The 21572-nt window shown below is 38.7% G+C and overlaps 2 protein-coding genes and 2 pseudogenes across 4 annotated transcripts; 3 read left to right on the forward strand and 1 right to left on the reverse strand.

Moving 5' to 3' along the window:
• The first annotated feature begins 129 nt into the window (after positions 1-129).
• LOC112180890 (uncharacterized protein At4g33100) lies at positions 130-1835 on the forward strand. Of its 2 annotated transcripts, XR_002928547.2 has the most exons (5): positions 130-287; positions 443-527; positions 646-812; positions 1248-1365; positions 1813-1835. XR_002928547.2 is itself a non-coding variant. In XM_024319466.2 (3 exons), the coding sequence occupies exons 1-3, from the start codon at positions 190-192 to the stop codon at positions 739-741; spliced, it is 279 nt and encodes a 92-aa protein (XP_024175234.1). In that variant the 5' UTR covers positions 130-189; the 3' UTR covers positions 742-928. The 2 variants fall into 2 exon arrangements, 1 of the variants encoding a protein (XP_024175234.1); XM_024319466.2 differs by lacking the exons at positions 1248-1365; positions 1813-1835 and having other exon boundaries at positions 646-928.
• Positions 793-4374, forward strand: LOC112180889 (annotated as a pseudogene).
• Positions 4375-4524: 150 nt separating this feature from the next.
• Positions 4525-7316, forward strand: LOC121048914. Of its 2 annotated transcripts, none has more exons than XM_040512042.1 (4): positions 4525-5297; positions 6091-6162; positions 6554-6684; positions 6802-7316. In XM_040512042.1, exons 1-4 carry the CDS (start codon positions 5184-5186, stop codon positions 6839-6841), a joined length of 357 nt encoding a protein of 118 aa, XP_040367976.1. In that variant the 5' UTR covers positions 4525-5183; the 3' UTR covers positions 6842-7316. The 2 variants fall into 2 exon arrangements, with proteins under 2 accessions (XP_040367976.1, XP_040367977.1); XM_040512043.1 differs by having other exon boundaries at positions 6831-7316.
• A 268-nt stretch (positions 7317-7584) lies between these two features.
• LOC112177954 lies at positions 7585-8881 on the reverse strand (annotated as a pseudogene).
• Between the last annotated feature and the right edge of the window lie 12691 nt (positions 8882-21572).

Raw genomic sequence — 21572 nt, forward strand, 5'->3', positions numbered from 1 at the left:
GGCTAAACACAAATTAGGTTTTCCTTGAACAAATAATAATTTATTTCATTGCAGCTGGACCCCGAACGAGGCCTTCTGAAAAGAAGCCCACTCTGACAATATTACCGGCCCAACATATTTCTTAACTTTGTCACTCGGAATGAAAAGAGTCGGAGGCTACGGACTTGCCGGCATTGACGGGTTTGAGGTATGGGGATCCTTCAGAACAAGAAAACCTCCTCCTCTTCTCCTTCTTCAACATCGCCTTGCGCCAATCTCAGAGCTGCTTACCACAACTGCTTCAACAGGTTATTTGTTTCCTTCGCGACTTTATAATAAAATGTTTGCCATTTTTTTGTTTCCTTAAACCCATCTTGAACCCTAATCTCTCACCACTCCAGCTTTCTCAAATCTCAGAATACACAGAGACCCATGAAACCCAGTTTTCTGTTATTATGTGTAGGTGGTATTCGGAGAAGTTTGTAAAGGGTAATTGGGACAAAGAGGAATGCGTTTCGGAGTGGGAGAAATACAAAGCTTGTCTATCTGTGCGTTTTTCTGAACACCCTTTTTTTCTGAATTTGTATTAGAAATCAAAACAATGGGTATATTAGTTCAGAAATTTATCTTTTGGGTTTCTTTTTTTTTTTCTTGCATTGTGGACAGGAACATTTGGAAGATAAACAACTGAGTCGGTTCTTGGAGGCTGAAGGACCTGTGAGCACCACCACTGCAACCAAAGCCCATGGCGGGCGGTCCTAATGATCTTTCTCAGTAGAATTCGGTTTGCACCAAGTTGGAGAGTGAATTAGAGAAACAGAAAAGATAGATAGGTATTGAACTTTAGTGGAAACCTTGTAATTTTGGTGATCTTTGTATTCAAGTTTGCTGTGCTCAACTAGAAATTTGCCGGCCATTTACTATATACTAAACGTCAGTTTACTGTTCACAAGCCGTTGGGGTGCTCTATCAAGCTTTGATCGATAACTAAACCTGATAATCTGGAAGAGTTAACTTAATCAAGAAGAACCCAAACTCTATCAAGCTTTGATCAATCACTAAACCCTATAATCTGGAACAGTGAATATTGTTGCTGTGGATAGAGGATTCTGTCGGTGTAGATATAGGCTTCTGTCGTATATACCGACGGCGAAGCTCTTAATCATAATCCAACAATCGGAGCTCGGCTCCAGCCGATATTTGGGTCTCTTTTGATGGAGTTTGGGTTTCTATTTCACATTAGACCTGATAAAATCGTTTTTCTTTAGGGATTTTGTTGTTTGTCGAGCACACAGAGAAAGAGAGGGAGAAGAGAACGGGGGAAGAAGGAAAAGAAGACGGGAGGGATCAGAAACTCTTGCTTGCTTGAGAGAAAACAAGTGGAAGGTATTTTTTTATTCTCAAATTTTCTGATTGAAGTTGTTTATGGGTCCTGCATTTAATGAGTCAAGGATTGGATGCTTCAAAATTGAATATATGCTGTTTTTGATATTGGTTTGTGATTGATTTTGCTTGCTATTACTGTTCCTGATTCAAGTGATTTATCTGTCAGAAGATTTGTGTTACAGGTGTATCTCTTATTTCTTCTTCATTCTACAACTGTAAAATTAAGATTGAGGAAGTAAAGTTTTTGTTGTGTGTTTGTTTTTGACTGTTCACTTTTGATAATTTGGATTTGGTTCATTCTACAACATGTTATGCCTTTTATGATTCAATTTTATATTTCAGTATACATTCCTGTAATCTCTAGAATTTTTTGGTGACTACAAATTCTAAAATATGTTACTTCACCGCGACTCCAATTCTCATTGTTTTGATGATGTTTTGTTGCAGACCAGCACTTGCTATGTTCAATGATGCTGAAAAGAAAGGCTTATTAACTCCTGGAGTGGTTAGTAAAAGCCTAAACCTCACTGATGAGATAAATTTGTCTTCAAATTGTACACATTATACCTTCAGCCTTCCCTAATGACTATGTTAAATGTATTAACAGAAAACTCTGATAGAGCCAACATCAGGAAACATGGGAATCAGCATGGCTTTTATGGCCGCAGTGAAAGGGTACAAGATGGTTTTGACCATGCCGTCACGAGCTTGAAGAGAAGAATGTGTATGAGAGCCTTCGGAGCTGAGTTGATTCTCACTGACCCTCCAAAAGGGACGGGAGGAACTGTCAAGAAGGCTTATGACCTTTTGGAATCCACTCCAAATGCCCTTATGCTCCAACAATTCTCAAACCCTGCCAAGACTCAGGTACCGAATTATACAAATTTGCTTATAGTGCTTTCTTATACCTGATTTTTTTAAGTATTAAACTTCTGCATCATTTTGCTATGTAGGACTGATCTTAAAATGGTGAAACAACAGGTACATTCTGAAACTGCAGGACCTGAGATATGGGAGGATACTAATGGAAAAGTTGACATCTTTGTAATGGGAATTGGTAGCGGAGGCACCATCTCTGGGGTTGGACAGTATCTCAAATCTCAAAACCCTGATTGTAATGTAAAAATCTCTCAAGTTACATTATCCATATATTCATTTATTCATCTTTTTTGTGATGTGTCTCATTATCTTCTATTTTATTTCTTCAATTCGTAAGGTTCAATCTTTTTCTGTCATGATAGATATATGGAGTGGAGCCTGCTGAAAGTAATAATATACTAAATGGTGGTAAACCAGGTAGACCAATGCTCGATTTCATATTTTTTACTGGTTTTACCTTATTTCAAATTCTTTCTTTCCTAAATGCTTTGCACAGTGTTCAAGGGCCTTTCTATTATTTAGAGTCAGTAGGAGGGTTGTAGAGTTTTTGAGGTAAAGGTCTATTGTCCTGTTTGACTTATTACTGCAATGGTAATAGGTCCTCATTCGATTACTGGAAATGGGGTTGGATTCAAACCCAATATATTGGACATGGACATAATGGAAAGAGTTCTTGAGGTGAGTACCAAATATATATAGCATATATATGCCTTTTATATGGCTTGCTAAAGAGTCCATTTTTATTGATTTTGTTTATTTACATTTTGTATTTTGTAACTCTTTGAGTCCAAATATAATACAAATATTTATTGTTTATACGAATTTCCATTCTTTTTACTAAAATCTGCTTTAATTTATTTATGTGCAGCTACTTTGTGTATGTGATTTCGCTGACAGTCTTCAACACCAGTGGTAACTCTTTGACTTGATACTTACCTTCTTCATCCAACATGCATACTGTGTGCAGTAAACTGATAGTCAATGCATGCATTTATTGGTTAAGTATTCACAAAGATTGTTACAAAAAGAGACAACTATAAATGTCTTAGATCATTGAAATGTGTTATAGCTGGTCTGAAATTCATGTTCTCATTTGTATTCGTTCATTGCCAATACATTACTAAACTTAAAACAGGCTTTAAGGTGGTTTGAGAATTAACTATGAAAATCGTAGTTTGGTATTCAAACTAACTCCAGTTTTCAGATTTGTTTTTATTTGATTCAAAATTTATCTTAATGTTTTTTTTTTCCTGCAATGACTCATTTTATTTAGTATGGATTAACCTGTTTTTTTTCAACATTAAACCTCTGTCAGCAAAAAGACCACACTTTCTATAAGTATACACTTTAGTTTTGCTTTGCTTCTATTCAAAGTTATTGTAAATTTTTTCTGTACAGCAATTAGATATGGCAATATCACTAAATGCTTTTTGAAACAAAAGCAATAAAGTTTACCAATTTTTTATGACAGTGCTTCCATTGAATCAAGGAGAGAATGGAGTCAAAATGGACTTTGACTGGATGATTGATCACTTTCTTGATTGAAGTGTGAGATTGTTTTGGAAAACCTGAGGTACATGATTTTGAAAACTTCTTACAAGTTAATCACATTATTTGCTAAAACAAACAAATTTACTAATGCCCGTGCTTTTTCAAGTGCATTTGTAATTTACTGATGCCCTTCTCAAGCATTCTATCTCTAATAGTCTCTAGCAGAAGAACACAGCTTTATGTTCCTTTTCATTAATCTTTTTATTTAAACACAGTATCAACCTTTTGCAGAGACACGAATAAAAATTTTACTTGAAGAGGCACGTGACTGGAAGCTTTCCACTCCTTGCAAGCCAATACCACAGGTAAAACTCATCTACACAAATCTTATCCTTCTCTATCAGCTGTCTAGAAAAATTGCTAAACCTGCATGATAGTTAAATGTCACTATTCATTTTAGTTTATTTTGTACTGTTATTTAATAAGCACTCCTTTCCTGATTTATAACTGTCATCAACACCAAGAAAGGGCTGAGGGTAGAAAATGTTGCGGTTGAAACTCTGGAAGTCTTATCTTGCAGACTAAGACACACACACTGCTAAATTGATTAGGTCTATTTACATATGCATTACATTTCAATTCTGCAAGCAAATAAGGTTCTAAGTTGTGATGTGATGTCTAAATTTTATAGCTTTGATTTCCTCAGTTTTGCATTGTGATTATATATGTGTTCATGTGATACAGGTAGGTGTAAAGTATATGTTCTATTCAATACATTTAAGATAATCTTGCCTGTAGGAAAAATGAGTAAAGATAATCTTGCCTGAAAGTGCAGCAATGTAAACCTAAACTACAGTGTTCTGCAGATTATGCCATTCAAAGTGCACATATAAAATAGAAGTGCAGTACTGAATTTAACATATGCAGATATGAAAGCAATAAGTGATGTATTTGAACTTTGAACATCAACTAGAAGTTATTTTGACTGAGACAAGAACTTGATCAACACAGTTCATGAAAAAACAAAATAGCAATTAGACAATCTAGAGTGTAGAAACTTATCAAAAAAAAAAAAAAAAATCTAGGTGTAAAAAGATGGAGGTCAATGATATTAGGTGAAAATGCAATTGATACCAGTAATTGCCTCAAGCTTTACCTTAAATGGTAAATGGTGGCAAGTTTTCAGACATTTGCTGTCAATAAGAAATTCACCTCCATAAATAGGGACAGAAGCATTTTCCTAATGTGGACAGGCGTGAAATTATTAATTATTTTTTTGGAAATTAATACTCCCAGCCACTGCATTGTATTGATTCACTTAGAATACAGTTTGCACTGAAATCTTAAGTCCGGAAAATGTATTCTGCCATGGTCCGAAATAATCATGATCTAAACTTGGTTATTCCATTTTCCTTATTGTCTACACATCTTTTTCTGGTTGTCTCTCTATGTCTTGCCATTTCTTTGGTCAATGCAGAGTTCTCTTTGGCCGACCAACACATAATGGACCTCAGACACTAAGCCGAATCTATCAAATCAAAGTTGTCAGCTGCTTCAGCCAGGTACAAATGTTTCTGTCAGGCTCCTCATTGATCAGTTATATAAATTTGCACACATTCATAATCAATATTCAAATTGTATCACTCATGAGCGGTGACTTTCCTCAACATTCATATATAGTAACTAGCTCCATATGATAAGAAAGATTGGTGTATATATATGTAGTACTTAACATATCTATCTATTTTGGTGGAACAAAAAAAAAAAAAAAAAACTAAGAACACCTAGGAAGAAAAATTGCAAAAAAAATGGAGCAAAGAAATAATATTAACATTTAACTATTTCCTATTTCTGATCTGAATTTCTGAAGATTTTGGGTATGGTTAAGTATATGAGTCGAAACTGTAGCATAAATACAATTGTGCATAGACTTTTTGATCTGGGTTATGCCCCATTATGAAGCTTGCAATGAGTAATGTTTGACTCACCCTATGAAGCTTGCAATGAGTAATGTTTGACTCACCCTGTATCCTGAGATATGCCTATTGAAACAAACAAGAGAGTTGGCCAGGGTATGCTATACTATGAGCATTTAGTATTTGTGTTTCAGGAAAAGGCATATATTTAGGTAGATCAAGTATGAGCCTCAGAGGTCATGGTTTTGGCATCAAAGGAGGTTTAATGCTATGAGAGGCTTCGTTATGAAAATTATCTGATGGATAAGAATGATATGAAATTTGGTTTTGGTGTAATTGTGAAGTATCAGGAATTAAGTACTTCCAATTTTTTTTTACGCTTATTCTAATCTATGAAGCTTTTGATTTCTGAATGACTAACACGATTACCTAAATTCAGGTGTTGGAAAGAGTTGCCTGCTTTTACGATTCTCTGATGGCTCCTTCACAACCAGCTTCATACCACTATTGGGTTTGTATTCTTAGAAACTTTGGACATTTTGTATTCAGAAACTCTTTAGCAGATAAATGTTGATTTATCACATTAAGTCAATTGGATGATGATCTAGGCTTATAGAATATAGAAATATGGCATTATAAAGTGAAGTGCTTTTTGCTTTAATGTACTAGAGTCATTACATGAATATATCTTATAATGCAAGCAGGCTTTTAATGTATATTTAGGCTCATATTAGCTTAATGAAAAGTGTAAGGGCTGCAATGAGTGTATATTATAATGCAAGCAGTCAAAATTCAAGAAGCCAGGTATTTAATAATCCTCTAAAGTTTAGGCATGCATTTTGATAATTAGATGCAGGTGTCAATTTCTAATTTTGTTTGCTGTTTTGACCCTTTTTGAATAGAACCTCTATGAGAACATCAAATTTGATTGTCACAGAAGATTTTGGAGTTCCATTGGTTCTGCAGCACTTGCAAATGGCTCATCTGCAAGGTTGAATTTTGATACCTGTAATACAAAGAAAGTTAATTTCAGGTATTCAACCTATTCAATTACTGAATCATTAAGGCACATATATGTTTCCCAAATTCAGGAAAAAGAAACCCATTTGTTTATGTAAGTGATATTAATTCCTTACAATTGATGGTGTAGTGAAAGCTTTGAATTTAATCTTTGGGCAGTGGGGTATTGAGGCCAATATGAAGCAATGGAATATAACTGGAGACCCATGTAGTGGAGCTGCCAGTGACTCCACCGCATTTGACAATGGCGATTACAACCCCTTCATCAAATGTGACTGTTCCGTCATTTAGTCTCGTACTGTCAATGTTTTTACTTCAATGCCACTCTGAAGAACCATACTTTACCTTCAATGTCACACCCATGCAATGATCATGATTTGCAGGAAAGTTTATGCCTTGGATGTTGTTGGTGTACTTCCGGAAGAACTATGAAAATGAGCTACCTATTCAATTTGTGTGCTGATCTAAATTATTGTGCTCCAGTTGGACTCACATTAGTTAGCCAAATTTAGTACCAAATTTGTAATTTTTGACTATTTTGAAATTTGTAAATACAGTCTGGTTAGAAAACCAGTTTTTGCAATTTGTAAAATAATAACAACTTTAGTTACATTACATATCCAGCATGAAAATAAATTGATATTTCGTGAATTATATTTGCTACTTTATCACGCATAGAATTTAGGAAGAAAACAAAGCCGCAGCAAAGCGCGGGCAACTTTTCTAGTTGTATGTTAATTGAGCTAGTTAATCAACGTCATGATTATCTGAACGGTACATAGTTTGACTTTTCCGAATTAGATGTGTTTATGCTCTTACAATCTCAACAGCAACACTATTGAAGAATAAAGATGCATTTATTTTCGATTGACATTACTTCGTAGGGATGTACTGAAATAGAGGCTTGGCTACTTCATTTCTTTTTGAATAGGAAGAGAGCAATCATCCATTCTTCTCCGTTGTTGTAGCTAAAGAGTTCTGCAACTGCAATAAAGAAAGTTCTTCAATACGCGGTCCACTTCACAGCCGAATCCTTGCCATAAGTTGACTCCGTAAGTGGTTTTATGGAAGCCGAATTCTAGTCCATTCTTTTCAGCCATTCTTCACTGCAAAGACAAAAGGGTTTTCGGCTGTGTTTAGTATCCGAGGCATGCCAATAAACTTGAGAATAAGATGTTTGCAAAGAAGGTTTAATTTTACCTTGTTTGTGCATAATGCTTCCCATTGACAAGCCAATGATTGACAAAAGAAACATCATCCTGCATAAAAGATCATTGTGACGAAGCCATTAACATTCGCGTTTGATGAACTATGAATCTATCATCTCCTTATAAAAATATTTGCAAGATTGTCAAGCTTTGCTGTAGTATAAACTAGGGATCACCTGGAAATACAGTAGTAGATTTGCTGAAAGCATTGTACCTCCGCTGAAGAAGTGCCTAGTAATCTAGCTATCATCACTTTTGTCCTATACTAGAGAAAGGCAATTGGATCAGTTCTGCCAAAGTAACCATGTGAATGATGTACGTGTTGAGCAAAATGAAATGTTCATGAGGTTACCTCAAAGTGGTAAGCAAATGCTTTGTGACAGAAATGATGTACAAACTAAAAGCCGTCCTATTTCATCCACCCGGATATCTTCTTCAAAAGATCCTTGTGGTTCTTCATGTGCTGTCAAAGAAGAAAAAACAAACCCAGTTCTTCATCCAAATCTGTACTAAACACTATTTCTGTCTCACACCATGAAGAAAATTTTACCTCAAACATTTCGAACAAAATATTCTGTCATATGATGCCTCTATCTCAAATGTGCTGATATCTGCAATAATGATCTTCACATTCTCCAGCTGACGATTCCTAGACATCGTAAACAAAATGAATTTGGTCAGTCAATCGACTCAATCCAGCAGCACATAGTAATGAAACTCACAAGATATATAAACCAAACTGTTACCTACATTGCTCTTCTATAAAAGCCTTATGTGTTGCTGAAATGCAGATCCCAGTAACCTTGCACTTCTTATATTTCTGTGCAATGTACAGAGATGGTGATCCCCATCCACATCCAACATCAAGAACAATATGGCCATTTTTAATCTGCGATCTTTCACAGTACTATTGGACGCTACACTCCCGTACCTTACTGTCTATAACACCATACCTTACTGTACACAGCTTACCTCCCTTACTTTGTGCCGTACGTTGTACATAGTTGTTATATAGTCATTGTAGGTTAAGTAGGATTAGGTTGTTCCTTTAATTAAGGGTAGTTGTTGAGGGTCTTTAGTGAGTGTTTGAGATGTGTTTGAACAGTACTCCATCTTCTTTATATAGATTAGCTTGTATTCTGTTTTCCTTATGAAGTAATATCAGAAAATCTTCCACAAAATATTTGTCTTTCTGTTTTCTTTATGGTATCAGAGCAGGAATTCAAAGCCTGAGTCTGTTTTCTTTCTTGTGTAGCTCTTGAGTTTGTCAGCTTAGCATGACTGGGAAATCTGGTTCTAAAGCTGAGGAATCTCTTGCAATCTCAAATTCTTCTGATGTTGAGTTTAATCCAAACCAACGTCTTTGCTCTGTTTTGTTGAATGAATTCAACTATCTTTCTTGAGCTAGAGCTGTTACACTTGCTCTTGGAGGAAGGTCCAAGCTTGGCTATGTCAATGCAGTTATACAGAAGCCTAAAGCTGACTCCCCATACATATGATTCTTGGCTGTTCAAAGATCAACTTGTTATGTCTTGGCTACTCAACTCTATGGAGAGCAGAATAGCAGAGATTTTCAGTTTTTTTCTGAGTCTTCCATGCATCTCTGGAAACATGTTAAAGAGATGTATGGAAATCAGAATAATGATGCTTGAGTTTTTCAACTCAAACGAGATATTGCTGATCTTCAACAAGAGGGTAAGCCTTTCGTTCGACACCTTGGTAGCCTTACAAGTATGTGGAATGAGTTAGATGTTTACATACCTCATACCACCTAGGCTAGTGTTTTGTTAAAGAGAGCCGAGGAGGACAAGATTTTTCAACTCCTTGCAAGCTTAAGCTCAGATTATGAAAATTTGTGAAGTCACATTCTCATGAATTCTGAGCTTCCATCTTTCAACGCTGTATGTGCTACGATTCAAAGGGAAGAGGTTCGGAAAAAGGTGATGATTATGGAGAACAAGCCAAGCTTATCTGAAACTAGAGCCTATGTTTCAAATCACAGGCAAGTTGAAGAGAGAACAAACAAAGGTAAGAGAACTGATTTGAAGTGCAGCTACTGTGAAGGTGTTGGGCATGTCAAGGATAGATGTTGGGTTCTCCCTCAGCAGAAGCCAAAGTTTTCAAAAGAAGGCAAAATTCTTCAAAAAGGTTGGGGTACTTCATCACATAAAGAAAACCTTGCAGATGCTTCTTCTACTGGGAGTATGATGAATTTCACCTCCAATCCCGCTGCTTTGATTAATGAATTTGCTGCCTATCTCAACAAGAGGCAGATGCATGGTGAAAAAAAAGAATCAGCTATAATTGGGAGTGAAAGCCACACTACACTAGGAAAATTTGCTGGCTTTCATGCAGAAACTGATTGTGTCCCACATGAAGAAGCTTCAGGTATTCTAAAATCCCTCTCAATTGCCCTCAATGTTTGTGCTATGGATGACTATTAGATTAGACTCAGGAGCTACGGATCACATGACAAATAAGCTCTAAAATTTTCAAGACTTTGAAAAATTGTCCACTCCTTCTAAGTATCAGTAGCAAATGGCAAAGGTGTTTCTGTTTTGGGAAAAGGAAAACTAAAATTACTTTCTAGTCTCATTGAGTCAATTGCTCTTTATGTCCCTTCCTTTCCTTTCCAACTTCTATCTGTTGGAAGAATTATACATACCTTAAAATGTCTTGTCATTTTCTCTCCTTATAATGTTATTTTTCAGGATCTCATCACCAAGAATACGATTGGTGAAGGGTTCTTCTTGAATGGACTTTATTATCTGTCAAAAAACTCCTTTGCCTCCAAGGGTTTTCAAGCTAGTTCAAATTTAGCACAAGATCATCATCTTTGACATCAACGTTTGGCTCATCCATCTGAGAAAGTGTTGTCTTTTTTGTTCCCAAATATGTGCAAGGTAGCTAATCAATGTAATGTCTGCCATTTATCAAAATCCTCTAGATTACCATTTACTTCTTCTTTGTCTAGGGCTAGTAATCCTTTTGAAATCATGCATTCAGACATTTGGGGTCCAGTTCTTAAGTCCTATCATGGATTTAAGTATTTTGTAACCTTTGTAGATGATTTTACGAGGATTGCTTTTTTTTTTTTTTTTGAGGAGAAACGTGAACACTTTCATTACTTCGGCCAACAAAGTTACAAAAGAACTCGCCACGTGTGTGGCCCCGATAAAATGAGAACCTAATCGTAACTCTATACTGAAAAACATAGCACACTCTAACAATAGGGAAAAGAGAAGGGAAATACTCAAAAGACTACCTCATATGGACCCTAAACCTTCCCTACCAAGCTCCGTTCCATTATTAAAAAACAACAAAAAAAGCAAAACAAAACAAATCTAAACAAAGCCAACGAAAAGGACAATCTTCAAGGAGCAGAGGCCTCCTCCTCAAGCCTTGAGAGCAGTGCATGACACTTTGCAGCTGAGAGAATCTTTGGTTTATGTTTCTTCCCAGCCCCTACCTTACCAGTAGTAGGGGATGAAGACTTCCCCACCTCAAACTGCAAGCCTTTGGTAGGGGATGCATCCATCCCAAAATTGAAAGTGGAAGCAGGTACCCTGCGCTTCCGATGACCCAAGGAATTCGGGCTAATAGGAGCCGATTGCACATCACCCACAGAAGCTCCAGGTGAGTTATTAGACCCTTGATCAACACCAGATCCCAATCTCCCTTTTTTCAATGGGGAAGTGACTTCACCACCTCCACCCCTTTTCCCAAGCATCGACCCAACCGTGGTCTGCACCTCATCAACACTTTCCTTCAAAACCAGAAGCAAAGAGTCCACCTAACCTTCCACCAATAATGGACCAACCCCAGAATGGTCACCCACCTCCTTGGGTTCCGGTAAAGTAGCAAAACCCGGTGGCACTCTCACCCCACTGGGACGGATAACAGCCTCCACCACCATCGATGAATCACCTTGCAAAACCACACTCCGCTGTCCACCCCCAGATGAGGTTGTAGCCACACCTGTACCCCACTCATCCGTCGGAGGACCACCACAACCCCCCACACCATGCTCAAAGAAGCCACACACCAAACACAAACCCCTAACATTCAAATACTCAAGATCAATCTCTTTCGCACAAGAATTCGAAAAAGAGTACCTGAAATGCCGTGGAAGGGTTCGATCGAGATTCACCACCACCAACACATTCACCCTCCTCATGGCACTTCAATCTCCTTTCATCCATATGAACAACCCGACCCAAATACCCAGCAAGCTTCCGGGCCTAATTCGGTGTGGAATAGGCCAGCGGCATCCCTCTGAATTGGACCCAGATCGGCAACCTGTTCAGAGGCACATCCATGATCTCGCCCACCCTATCATAGTCCCCTTAAACCTATGTAACCGAATGGTAGTACCACGATGATTTAGCCAAAACCTGCTGCTTATCCGTCAGATTAACAAATTGGAAAATAAATCTCCCATTCGGATGTTCATGGATCACCAAACCATGGTTAGCCACGGGCCAAATCTACCCAATTTAGGCCATGAATCGGTGCGGCGCCTCTTTCGTCGGTTTCACAGAGACCAGACTCCCCACCAACCAATGATAGGTTGGATCTGCCAAATCCACCACTGGATCCTCATCGTGGAAGTCATCTCCCCCAATAGCTAGGGCCACAGCAAGCTTCGAAGTCACATCCTCAACACCAACCATTTGGATTAAGGGAGAAGGAAGGAAGTAAAGAATGAGGGAACAAGGAAAGAATGTGTAGATACCTCTACTAGTGACACTAGTTTGCTATCTCACCAAGCATAAGTAACACCCTCTTTGGGACACCCACAAGCCATGGTGAGGCCCTATCGCTACTTGCATCTTGTAGCCCTATGTTCAAGCTATGCCACGGTATCCGGAAGAGGCAAATACGTCGCCGGGAAGCCACCTTCCCGGCCTTGCCTACATGCCCTCACAAATAGGCTTTCTAGACTAGAAATAGTTGTTGCTTGTCCCACATCGAAAACCATGTAAAGGAAATGGCTTCCTTCACCTATAAAAGGAATGCCTCCTCCCACTTAAACATCATCCCATTACATCTTTTGTAATCCCCTTGGGCCGCAAGGCTCAACACACTAGTGCAACATTCAAGTGGACGTAGTTTCCTGCTAAGGCGGGAGACGAACCACTATACATCTCGTGTCAATCTCTCCCTCTCTCTCTCTCTCTCTCTCTTAAGCTAACTAGAGATCCCACGGATCACTAACGTTAACAGAATGAATCGGATCCCTAACATAAACCATATTTTAACTATAGCAAGTAACCTTGAGTTTGGGCCAGACATATATCCTGGGTTTACTTTTAGCTGATTTGGTTTTGGTGAAGTTGTTGTTACTTCACTCATAAGTCAAGCAGTTTGGAGGATGCAGAGAAAGCCAGGTTGGAGATATACTTGAAGAAAACAGAAAGACAAATATTTTGTGGAAGATTTTCTGATATTACTTCCTAAGGAAAACAGAATACAAGCTAATCTATATAAAGAAGATGGAGTGTTCAAACACATCTCAAACACTCACTAAAGACCCTCAACAACTACCCTTAATTAAAGGAACAACCTAATCCTACTTGACCTACAATGACTATATAACAACTATGTACAACGTAAGGCACAAAGTAAGGGAGATAAGCTGTGAACAGTAAGGTATGGTGTTATAGACAGCAAGGTATGGGAGTGTAGCTTCCAATACTCCCCCTTAAGCTGGATCAAGAAGGTTCATTGAGCCAAGCTTGCCAAGAATTCGATGGAATTGGGCAGTGGAAAGAGATTTGGTGAAAATATCTGCCAATTGATCATGACTTCAAGTGTAATGAGTATCAATAATCTTGGATTGAACTTGAGCTCGAATATAATGGCAATCAACCTCTATGTGCTTGGTTGTTTCATGAAAGGCTGGATTAGATGCAATGTGCATTGCAACCTTATTGTCATAGAAAATAGACATTGGTTGACTACTAGAGAAAATCTCAGTATCGTTGGGAAGGAAGTTATGATTAAAGAAGTTGCTCAAGAAACTTTTCTAGTATGTGTTTAATTGTTATGTACTACCAAAGTCATTGTGTGATGATTTGCAGTAATTATGTGCTTAATTCTTTTGGGGCTCTACATAGGATAAGAAGAAAATTCATTGATGCTTTTGGGATAGGATGTGTCTCTCTAAGCACGGTGGTATTAAGTATCCACATGCTCACAATTTAGCAATGCTTGCTATGCAGGGATGGCACTTAATGTCCAATCCTAACTCCCTTATAAGTCGTCTTTTCAAGTCTATAATTTTTGTAACGGTAATTTTCTAAGTGCTAATATGGGTTATAGATCCTCTTATGCCTAGAGAAGTATTCTGAAGGCCAAACTGATTATCCAAGCTGGAGTACTTTCAAAAATTGGAGATGGGCATAGGGTTAATATTTGGAATGAGGAGTGGATTTCATCTTGTCCTTCGTACTCTTTACATAAACCTCAAGGTATAGTTTTTAAATTTGTTTCTTATCTCATTGATTCGACATCAAATACTTAGATACATGCAACTGACTTTGCATGCATGTTTTCCTCCTAAAATTGTACTGAGAGTGTTAAGCATTCCTCTTAGTAGAAGAAGGGGGCAAGACTTCATTACTTGAAAGTTTAACAAGAAGCTTCTTTTTTGTCAAATCTGCTTATAGGTGGCTAGGTATTTCTCTTTGCGTAATGAATTGGCTTCTGGTTCTGGAAGGGATCCTTACGCTACCTTGTGGAGAACTTTATGGAAGGCTAAAGTACCGGGTGAAGTTGTAGTATTTGGATGGAGGGCCGCTCATAACTTACTACCTATTAAAGCATCTTTGTCTTACAAAGGCTATGAAGGGGAGATGAAATGTCTATTATGTTCTTTTCCTTAAGAAGACTTGGGACATGTTTTATGTCAATGTCCTCTAGCTCAATCAATTTTGGGGTGTTCTTCTTTTCTTCTTTAACATTGATATTTCTAATCCTCTGAATGTTAAGGACTGGTTATTGGACAAGGCTAGCACATTATCTTCCTCTGGTTTTGATAAGATGTTGGTGCTCAAGTGGAGTTTCTGGCGAAACAGCAATGAACAATTGTGGAATGGAAAGCATAGAGCTTGTCCGGCGCTGATGGCTCATGCCATAAGTTGGTTGGAGGAGTTTAGCCAACTTTATGTTGCTGGGAACCCTCTTTCAGTGAGTCAGAAGAGTTCAAGGGTTCGATTCTTGAGTCCACCATCTTCTGGTTTCATCAAAGTGATATATGGATGCAACATTTCTTAATGGTATTTGTCATGGAGGTGTTGGTGGAGTATTGCATGATGAATATGGCATTTTTGGCTGCCTTTTCATGTAGATTGCAGTTTATTACATCCTTCACATTGAGTTATTGGCTATTAAACATAGCTTTCAGTGCTTTAATAATTGGGAGCAATAAAGGTAGAAGTTGAAAGTGATAGTCTTGTTGCTATATAATCTATTACTGCTCAAGCTGATGATTTTCCTCTACTAAGTAATCTAGTAGATGACATCAAGGAGTTATGCAAGTCTTTTCAAATTATCGAAGTGATTCATTTAGATAGGCAAGCAAATTGTGTTGCTCATAAATTGGCTAGCCTCGATTATGAATCTTTTATTCAGACTAAGTGGTTCACTTCAGCTCCGACTATTATTTCGGTTGCCCTATTATATGATCTCACTCATATTTGATGAATAAAACTCATTGTTTCTTAGTAAATAAAAAAAGTTACTAATTAAATCATGCATCAACAAGCGAACGATAACACCAATCTCACTTAGATCTAGGGTCATAGATGAAGTTGGTTGAATAACATTGATTACATTCTAGATAAGAATTTTTAATATTCTGTCCATTTTGGTCTTTATATAAATTATTGCAGTTTTGCCTTGAGGTTACCAAAAACCATCATCATGAGGTTTTGAGCTCCATCCCGGCTGATCTGGGCGAGGTATATTCTTTATCCTAATTTCTTCTGGGGAGTTTAGTGTGAGCAAAACAAATTGTTGTCTAATGGTGGAGTTTACCTCCCTGTTGGAGTCAACACTTGGTGCGTCTGCCTACGAGTATAGATATCTCCACCCCAAGAAAATTTACAAAAGGAGTCGGCCTACTATAAAATTGTAGCAGTCTCCAATAGGTAGGCTAAAACTTTATGTTGATGGCTCATTTATGGAGGAGGTAGCTCATATGGTGGAATATGTATGGTGATTAGGCACACATAAGGTATCTATTTGGGTGCCCATAATAAATTTGAAAGGGGGGTCAATTTTGATCTCCAAGCTGAAGCCTTGGCCTTGCAGTTTGGTTAATTTGATGTTGGCCTGTTACAATGGATGGCAGAACTAGGATGTTGAGAGTAACAGTGTATCCTTATTAGCAGCAGTGCGTCAAATTGGCATAGACATTTCATTCTTGGAGTGTATTACATATGATATAAAGTCTTTTAATGGTGAAAATAAGAGAAACCTATGTTTAGCATGTATTTCATGAAGCAATAGCCAATAAGTGTAACTCATGATTAGCTCACTTTGCCATGAGTCATGCATATCAGTATGTATGATTAGATGGGGCTCCTGACATTATTCAGGGTGTCTTGTTTTAGGACTATAATATTCCTCCGTGGTTTAGACACTATGCCCCCCCCCCCCCCCCCCCCCCCCAAAAAAAAAAAAAAAAAAAAACAACAAAAAACAACAAAAAAGCACACTGTTTAGGCAAGGGTGCCTAATTGGGCTCCTATCCCTCTGTTCAAAGAACAAAACACCAAAAAAAAAAAACAAACAAACAAACTATAACCATGCTTTTCTTTATTACAACACTTTTAAAAAATAAAAAAGAATAACCAAACGGTAAACAGTTCTATTATTTTTTCTTTAATTTACATGTGAAACAATCATTTTATTAATGAACCAAACAAGGTTAGAGTAGAACATACACAAAAATAAGCAAATCTAGGTCTACACTGGTCTACGACTACTCTTTAAGACATAAGCGCTCCAAAACCTATTACAAAACAAAAGTACCTCACCTTTGAAGGAAGAAATATATTATGTTAGTCACTCACGCTGAGCACGCAATTGTAGTACATAAATATTTAACACTTCTAAGAAGACTTATAGAAGCAAACTTTTGCGAGTATAGACTAGATAACAAGAAAAATACCTAAACAGTCACAACCTCCTTCCCCTTAGGTTTGGAGGTACCTGGGTCTTTAGGAAACAAAAAAGAAGATAAATCATTCTGCCCCACTCCAACTTTCTTCTTCTTCTAACTTGGACCTCAACGCTTTTTAGGTGAGTCTTCATCTTCACCGGGCTTGAGGAGTTGCTTACAGCAAAAGTTTTGGCTTTTGCTGCCTTTTGGACGTTCCCTTTTCTTCAACTCCATTTGAGGAACTGGAACCAAAGCTAGCCCATACTAGCAGCATACAAGTTCGACTTTCCAACCGCAAGCCTTATGTAATACCCTGAAAATTCGTTATTAATCTCTTAAAATTTTCAGGAATTAATAAACTGTTCGTTAGTATGATTTTGTGATTCAAGGGTGAAGCAAAGTGTTTCGGACGAATAATTACTCGAAACGTTTTATTTTCGAGGGGTCAAGGAGTTGACTCTTTATTCGTTGAGTTTCTCCCAAAACTTCCTTCACAAAAATCGTAGAGCGCGTCGATACCAATTCGTGGACATGTGACACGTGTAAATCGGAGTTCGTATGAGAAAGTTATGGTCAGTGGAAGTTTTTACTATTTTTGGAAATTGCCATAATTAATAGGAATTTCTGGTTTGGGAAATTCATTATTTGCTTTTTCGGAAAATTTCCGGATTTAGAAACCCAAAAGCTTTGTTCTCTCTCCTCATAAACCCTAGGATCAAATTGTCCTCCATCTGACCTGACTCGACATTTTCGGACGATGGCACCAGCCCAGAACTGCTCGTCGTGGTGTCGCCGTCCTCCCTACGATGGTGGGTTGCACTGATTCTTATCCACGATAGCAGATTGAAGGCGGGCAGTGGGTATTGACATTTGTGGGCTCGATTGTTTTATTGCTTAGATTAAATTGAAAAAGTTTCTATGTTTTTTGGGCATTCGATTGAGTTATCGCTTTTCGGATATTAAATTTCTTTATCCAAAATTTGGGGCATGATAGTTTGGTTTCAGAGTGTAAGGTACATATTTGGTGATAATCAGTACTACTCGAGTGATGGCCCGTCTGCAGCGGATCCCCATCATATACTCTTCGGTATTGGTATAGTCATTGGGTATGTAGGAGTGTTAAGTGTCGTCCAGAGCGTTAAGTCATTAAAGCAAAGGTCGGCTCTGTAGGTGAAGTGTAGGAGCTTCGTGTAGCTTCTTGTCAGTTTTAGTCTTTTGAGGAATGGGAACCTCTAGAATGAAACTCTTGTTAGACTTAAAAGATTTTTATTTCAGATGTGTATCCTCCTTGTATTAGTGTCTTGGTTAATACGGCCTTTGTATTTGACTTAAGTTTTATACATATATTAACCAAGTGTGCTATGCTCCTTAGGTGATGGATCTTCTGAGAGGCAGAGCTAGAGGCCGAGGTTCCAAGGAGGGGGCAGACTTAGGGGTAAAGGCAGGGTCCCTCCTGTGGAGGAGTCCTATGAGGATGAGGTGGAGACATCGCATGTTGAGCAGCCTGCTCCACCTGTTGTGGATGTGATAGATGTCACTCGTTTGTCAAGATTAGCGAGGGAGATTACTAGGCTAGGAGCAGTTGCATTTCAGGGAGGTATAGACCACATGTTGGTTAATTAGTGGATTAAGTACATAGACAACTACTTTAGGATGGCGATCTGTACCGACAATGAGAAGAAGGAGATAGTTACTTTTCTGTTCCAGGATAAGGCACGAGTATGGTGGGAGTGCATAGAGAGGGATGAGGATGTGTCCACCATGACTTGGCAGGGTTTTGTGAGACTCTTCAAGGAGAAGTACTTCCCGACTTCAATGACGGAGCAGTTAGAGGTGGAGTTCCTCGCTCTAGTTCAGGGAACTATGAGTGTTAGGGATTATGAGGCGAAGTTCTCACGGTTGTATCATTTTGTGAGACCTTGGGATGCTCTGAGCTTGGCTAAAAAGTTTCAGCTGGGGCTGAATGCTTCTCTCAGACATGATGTAGCTCTTCTGGAGTTGCCTACTATGGCACTCATTTTAGCTAAGGCCATGACTCTTGAGCATACCCAGATTCACCAGAATGAGTTGGAGGCTTCGAGAGATTCCTAGGGAAAAGGGAAGGCAGTGGCCTAGAGCAATAGTTCGATGGGTCATCAGGATAGGTCCTGGAAGAGACAGCGGACTCTTCAGCAGGTTCCAGTTGGAGTAGCAGCTGAACCTATTAGGGCTATGCCTATCAGGCAGGTGGCTCCCTTAAGATGTTACAACTACGAAGAGGTAGGCCATGCTGCTAGAGAGTGCCCGAAGCTGAGGAGCTTGGCATGCTATAGATGTGGCCAGACAGGGCATTAAGCTAGAGAGTATACCCAGTCTCCAGGTAATGGGCGGGGGACACAGCAGAGACATTTGCCTTCCAGGGCAAGCTAGTGTGTTTGCTATTAGTTAGCTATTAGTTAGAAGAGCTCAGGTGTGGAAGGTACCTTATCAACCTTAAATTTCATGTTAGTGTAATGTGCGACACTAGTGTACCTCTAACTGTTATGTTTGTATTGTGTTGAGTTTTGCCTAATGTCTGTAGTTAGATTATTGCGTGTGACTTCCTTTTGTAGAGTGTTGTTGTGAGTGATAAGTTGCGTGATGCATCCTTCTTTGTTGTGGTGGTAGAGATTCCCTACCATGTTGATTGTGTGTGTGTAATGCCATGTGATAATTTATGTGTGGGTTGGTTGAGGCTAGACCTTAGCCTGATTTTATGTTCTGAGGTAGTAGAACACTTATTGAGTCGTGATGCATGCTTTATTAGTTTTTATGAAGGAGTTTTCTGTGTGGTTTTGGTGCATGGAAGACTTGTTGTGACTTTGGGAAATGATGACTGTGAAAGAATGTTGTATTGTTGATTTGGGTTGAATTGCAAGTTTCTTTTTTCAAAATCTTATAGTGCTAAAGTTGCATTTTCAGTGAAGTGATACAGATACTGTTGTGATGACAGGAGTCTGGACTCTTGTGTATTATGTATATAGAGTAGTAGTTACACAGTCGTTGTTGTATTGTGTACGGGGGTGAAATCCAGGAGATGGTTGTGTTACCACCAAGTGGTGTGGTGAGGATAACCAATGTGGTGATACTAGGTAGGGTACCAATATCATTTGTGGATCTAGGCAGTTTTATTTCAAAGTTTTGAGACTATCCTAGAATGCCACTAGGGTCACTCGAAATGCGGGTGCATCATTTTATCCCCAGATTGTGTGACAAACTGATTGGGTGAATGAAGTGATAGAGTTTATGTTGAGGGCATTTGGTTTGAACTCCAAAGTGAAGTTAAGACTAAGATCCGCTGAACTTGTTGTGATTTTGGTGGGAAGTGGAGATTTGACATTTGGGTTTGCCTTATCTCCTAGTGTTTCCTATTGTGTGGAACATATTGATGTACCTATGATGAAGATGAAGACTACGAGGGATCCAGGGTGTTTAATAGTGGTACAGTTGGAAGGGATCTAGATGCGACCATTGTTGATGTTTGGCTTGTAGTCCAGACGGGACTAAAGAACAACTTGGATCGAGGGAAATCGACTTGTTCAAGATCTTGTGGAGGCTTAATGACGAGAGCATTACTTGCTGGGGAACAAGGTTTGGATTTGAGGATGAGTTAGCCATACCTGATTTTCGGGTAGTGCGCTTAAATTTCAGGAGGAAATTTTTTTAGGGATGGTAGAATGAATGTAATACCCCGAAAATTCGTTATTAATTTTTTTGAATTTTTGGGAATTAATAAAGTGTTCGTTAGTACGATTTTGTGGTTCGAGAGTGGAGCGAAAGTGTTTCGGACGAATAATTACTCGAAATGTTTTATCTTCGAGGGGTCAAGGAGTTGACTTTTTATTCATTGAGTTTCTCTGAAAACTTCCTTCATGAAAGTCGTAGAGCGCGTCGATGTGAGTTCATGGACATGTGGAACGCGTAAATCGGAGTTCTTATGAGAAAATTATGGTCAGCGGAAGTTTATGCTATCTTTGGAAATTGCTATAAATATGATTTCTGGATTGGGAAATTCATTATTTGCTTTTTTGGAAACTTTCCAGATTTAGGAAACCCAAAAGCTCCGTTCTCTCTCCTCATAAATCCTACGATCCGCTTGTCCTTCGTCTGACCCGACCGGACATTTCCGGTAGATTCTAGCATTTTCTGGTGATCGGGCACCAGCCCAGAACTGCTCGTCGTGGTGTCGCCATCCTCCCTATGGTGGTGGGTTACACCAATTCTCATCCACGGCGGCGGATAGAAGGCCAACAGTGGGTAGTGGTGGGTCGACGGTTGTCCGACCGATTCTGTCGACTATAAGACTCGAAACTGGTCTCATTTTGCATGTGGAAACATCTTCTTTCGATCCATAGTGGTGGTGTTAAATGATTTTCACCGGAGGTGCTTCAACTCACTGTGAACAGTGGTTTCCGACTTTCGAGCTTGATCCTTGTGTTGAGCTCTCCAAGTTGGACGGTTGGATTGAGCTGGTTTGGAGTTTGGCACAGCGACATGTGGGGTGAA

Source organism: Rosa chinensis, chromosome 7 (assembly GCF_002994745.2).
Source record: "Rosa chinensis cultivar Old Blush chromosome 7, RchiOBHm-V2, whole genome shotgun sequence".
Classification (NCBI taxonomy): Eukaryota; Viridiplantae; Streptophyta; class Magnoliopsida; order Rosales; family Rosaceae; genus Rosa; species Rosa chinensis.

Coding starts and splice junctions, on each gene's coding strand:
- LOC112180890 (XM_024319466.2), top strand. CDS start 190: ATGGGGATCCTTCAGAACAAGAAAACCTCCTCCTCTTCTCCTTCTTCA. Junction 288..442: donor TACCACAACTGCTTCAACAG/GTTATTTGTTTC, acceptor TATTATGTGTAG/GTGGTATTCGGAGAAGTTTG. Junction 528..645: donor AATACAAAGCTTGTCTATCT/GTGCGTTTTTCT, acceptor CATTGTGGACAG/GAACATTTGGAAGATAAACA.
- LOC121048914 (XM_040512042.1), top strand. CDS start 5,184: ATGTCTTGCCATTTCTTTGGTCAATGCAGAGTTCTCTTTGGCCGACCA. Junction 5,298..6,090: donor TTGTCAGCTGCTTCAGCCAG/GTACAAATGTTT, acceptor ACCTAAATTCAG/GTGTTGGAAAGAGTTGCCTG. Junction 6,685..6,801: donor ACAAAGAAAGTTAATTTCAG/GTATTCAACCTA, acceptor TTGATGGTGTAG/TGAAAGCTTTGAATTTAATC.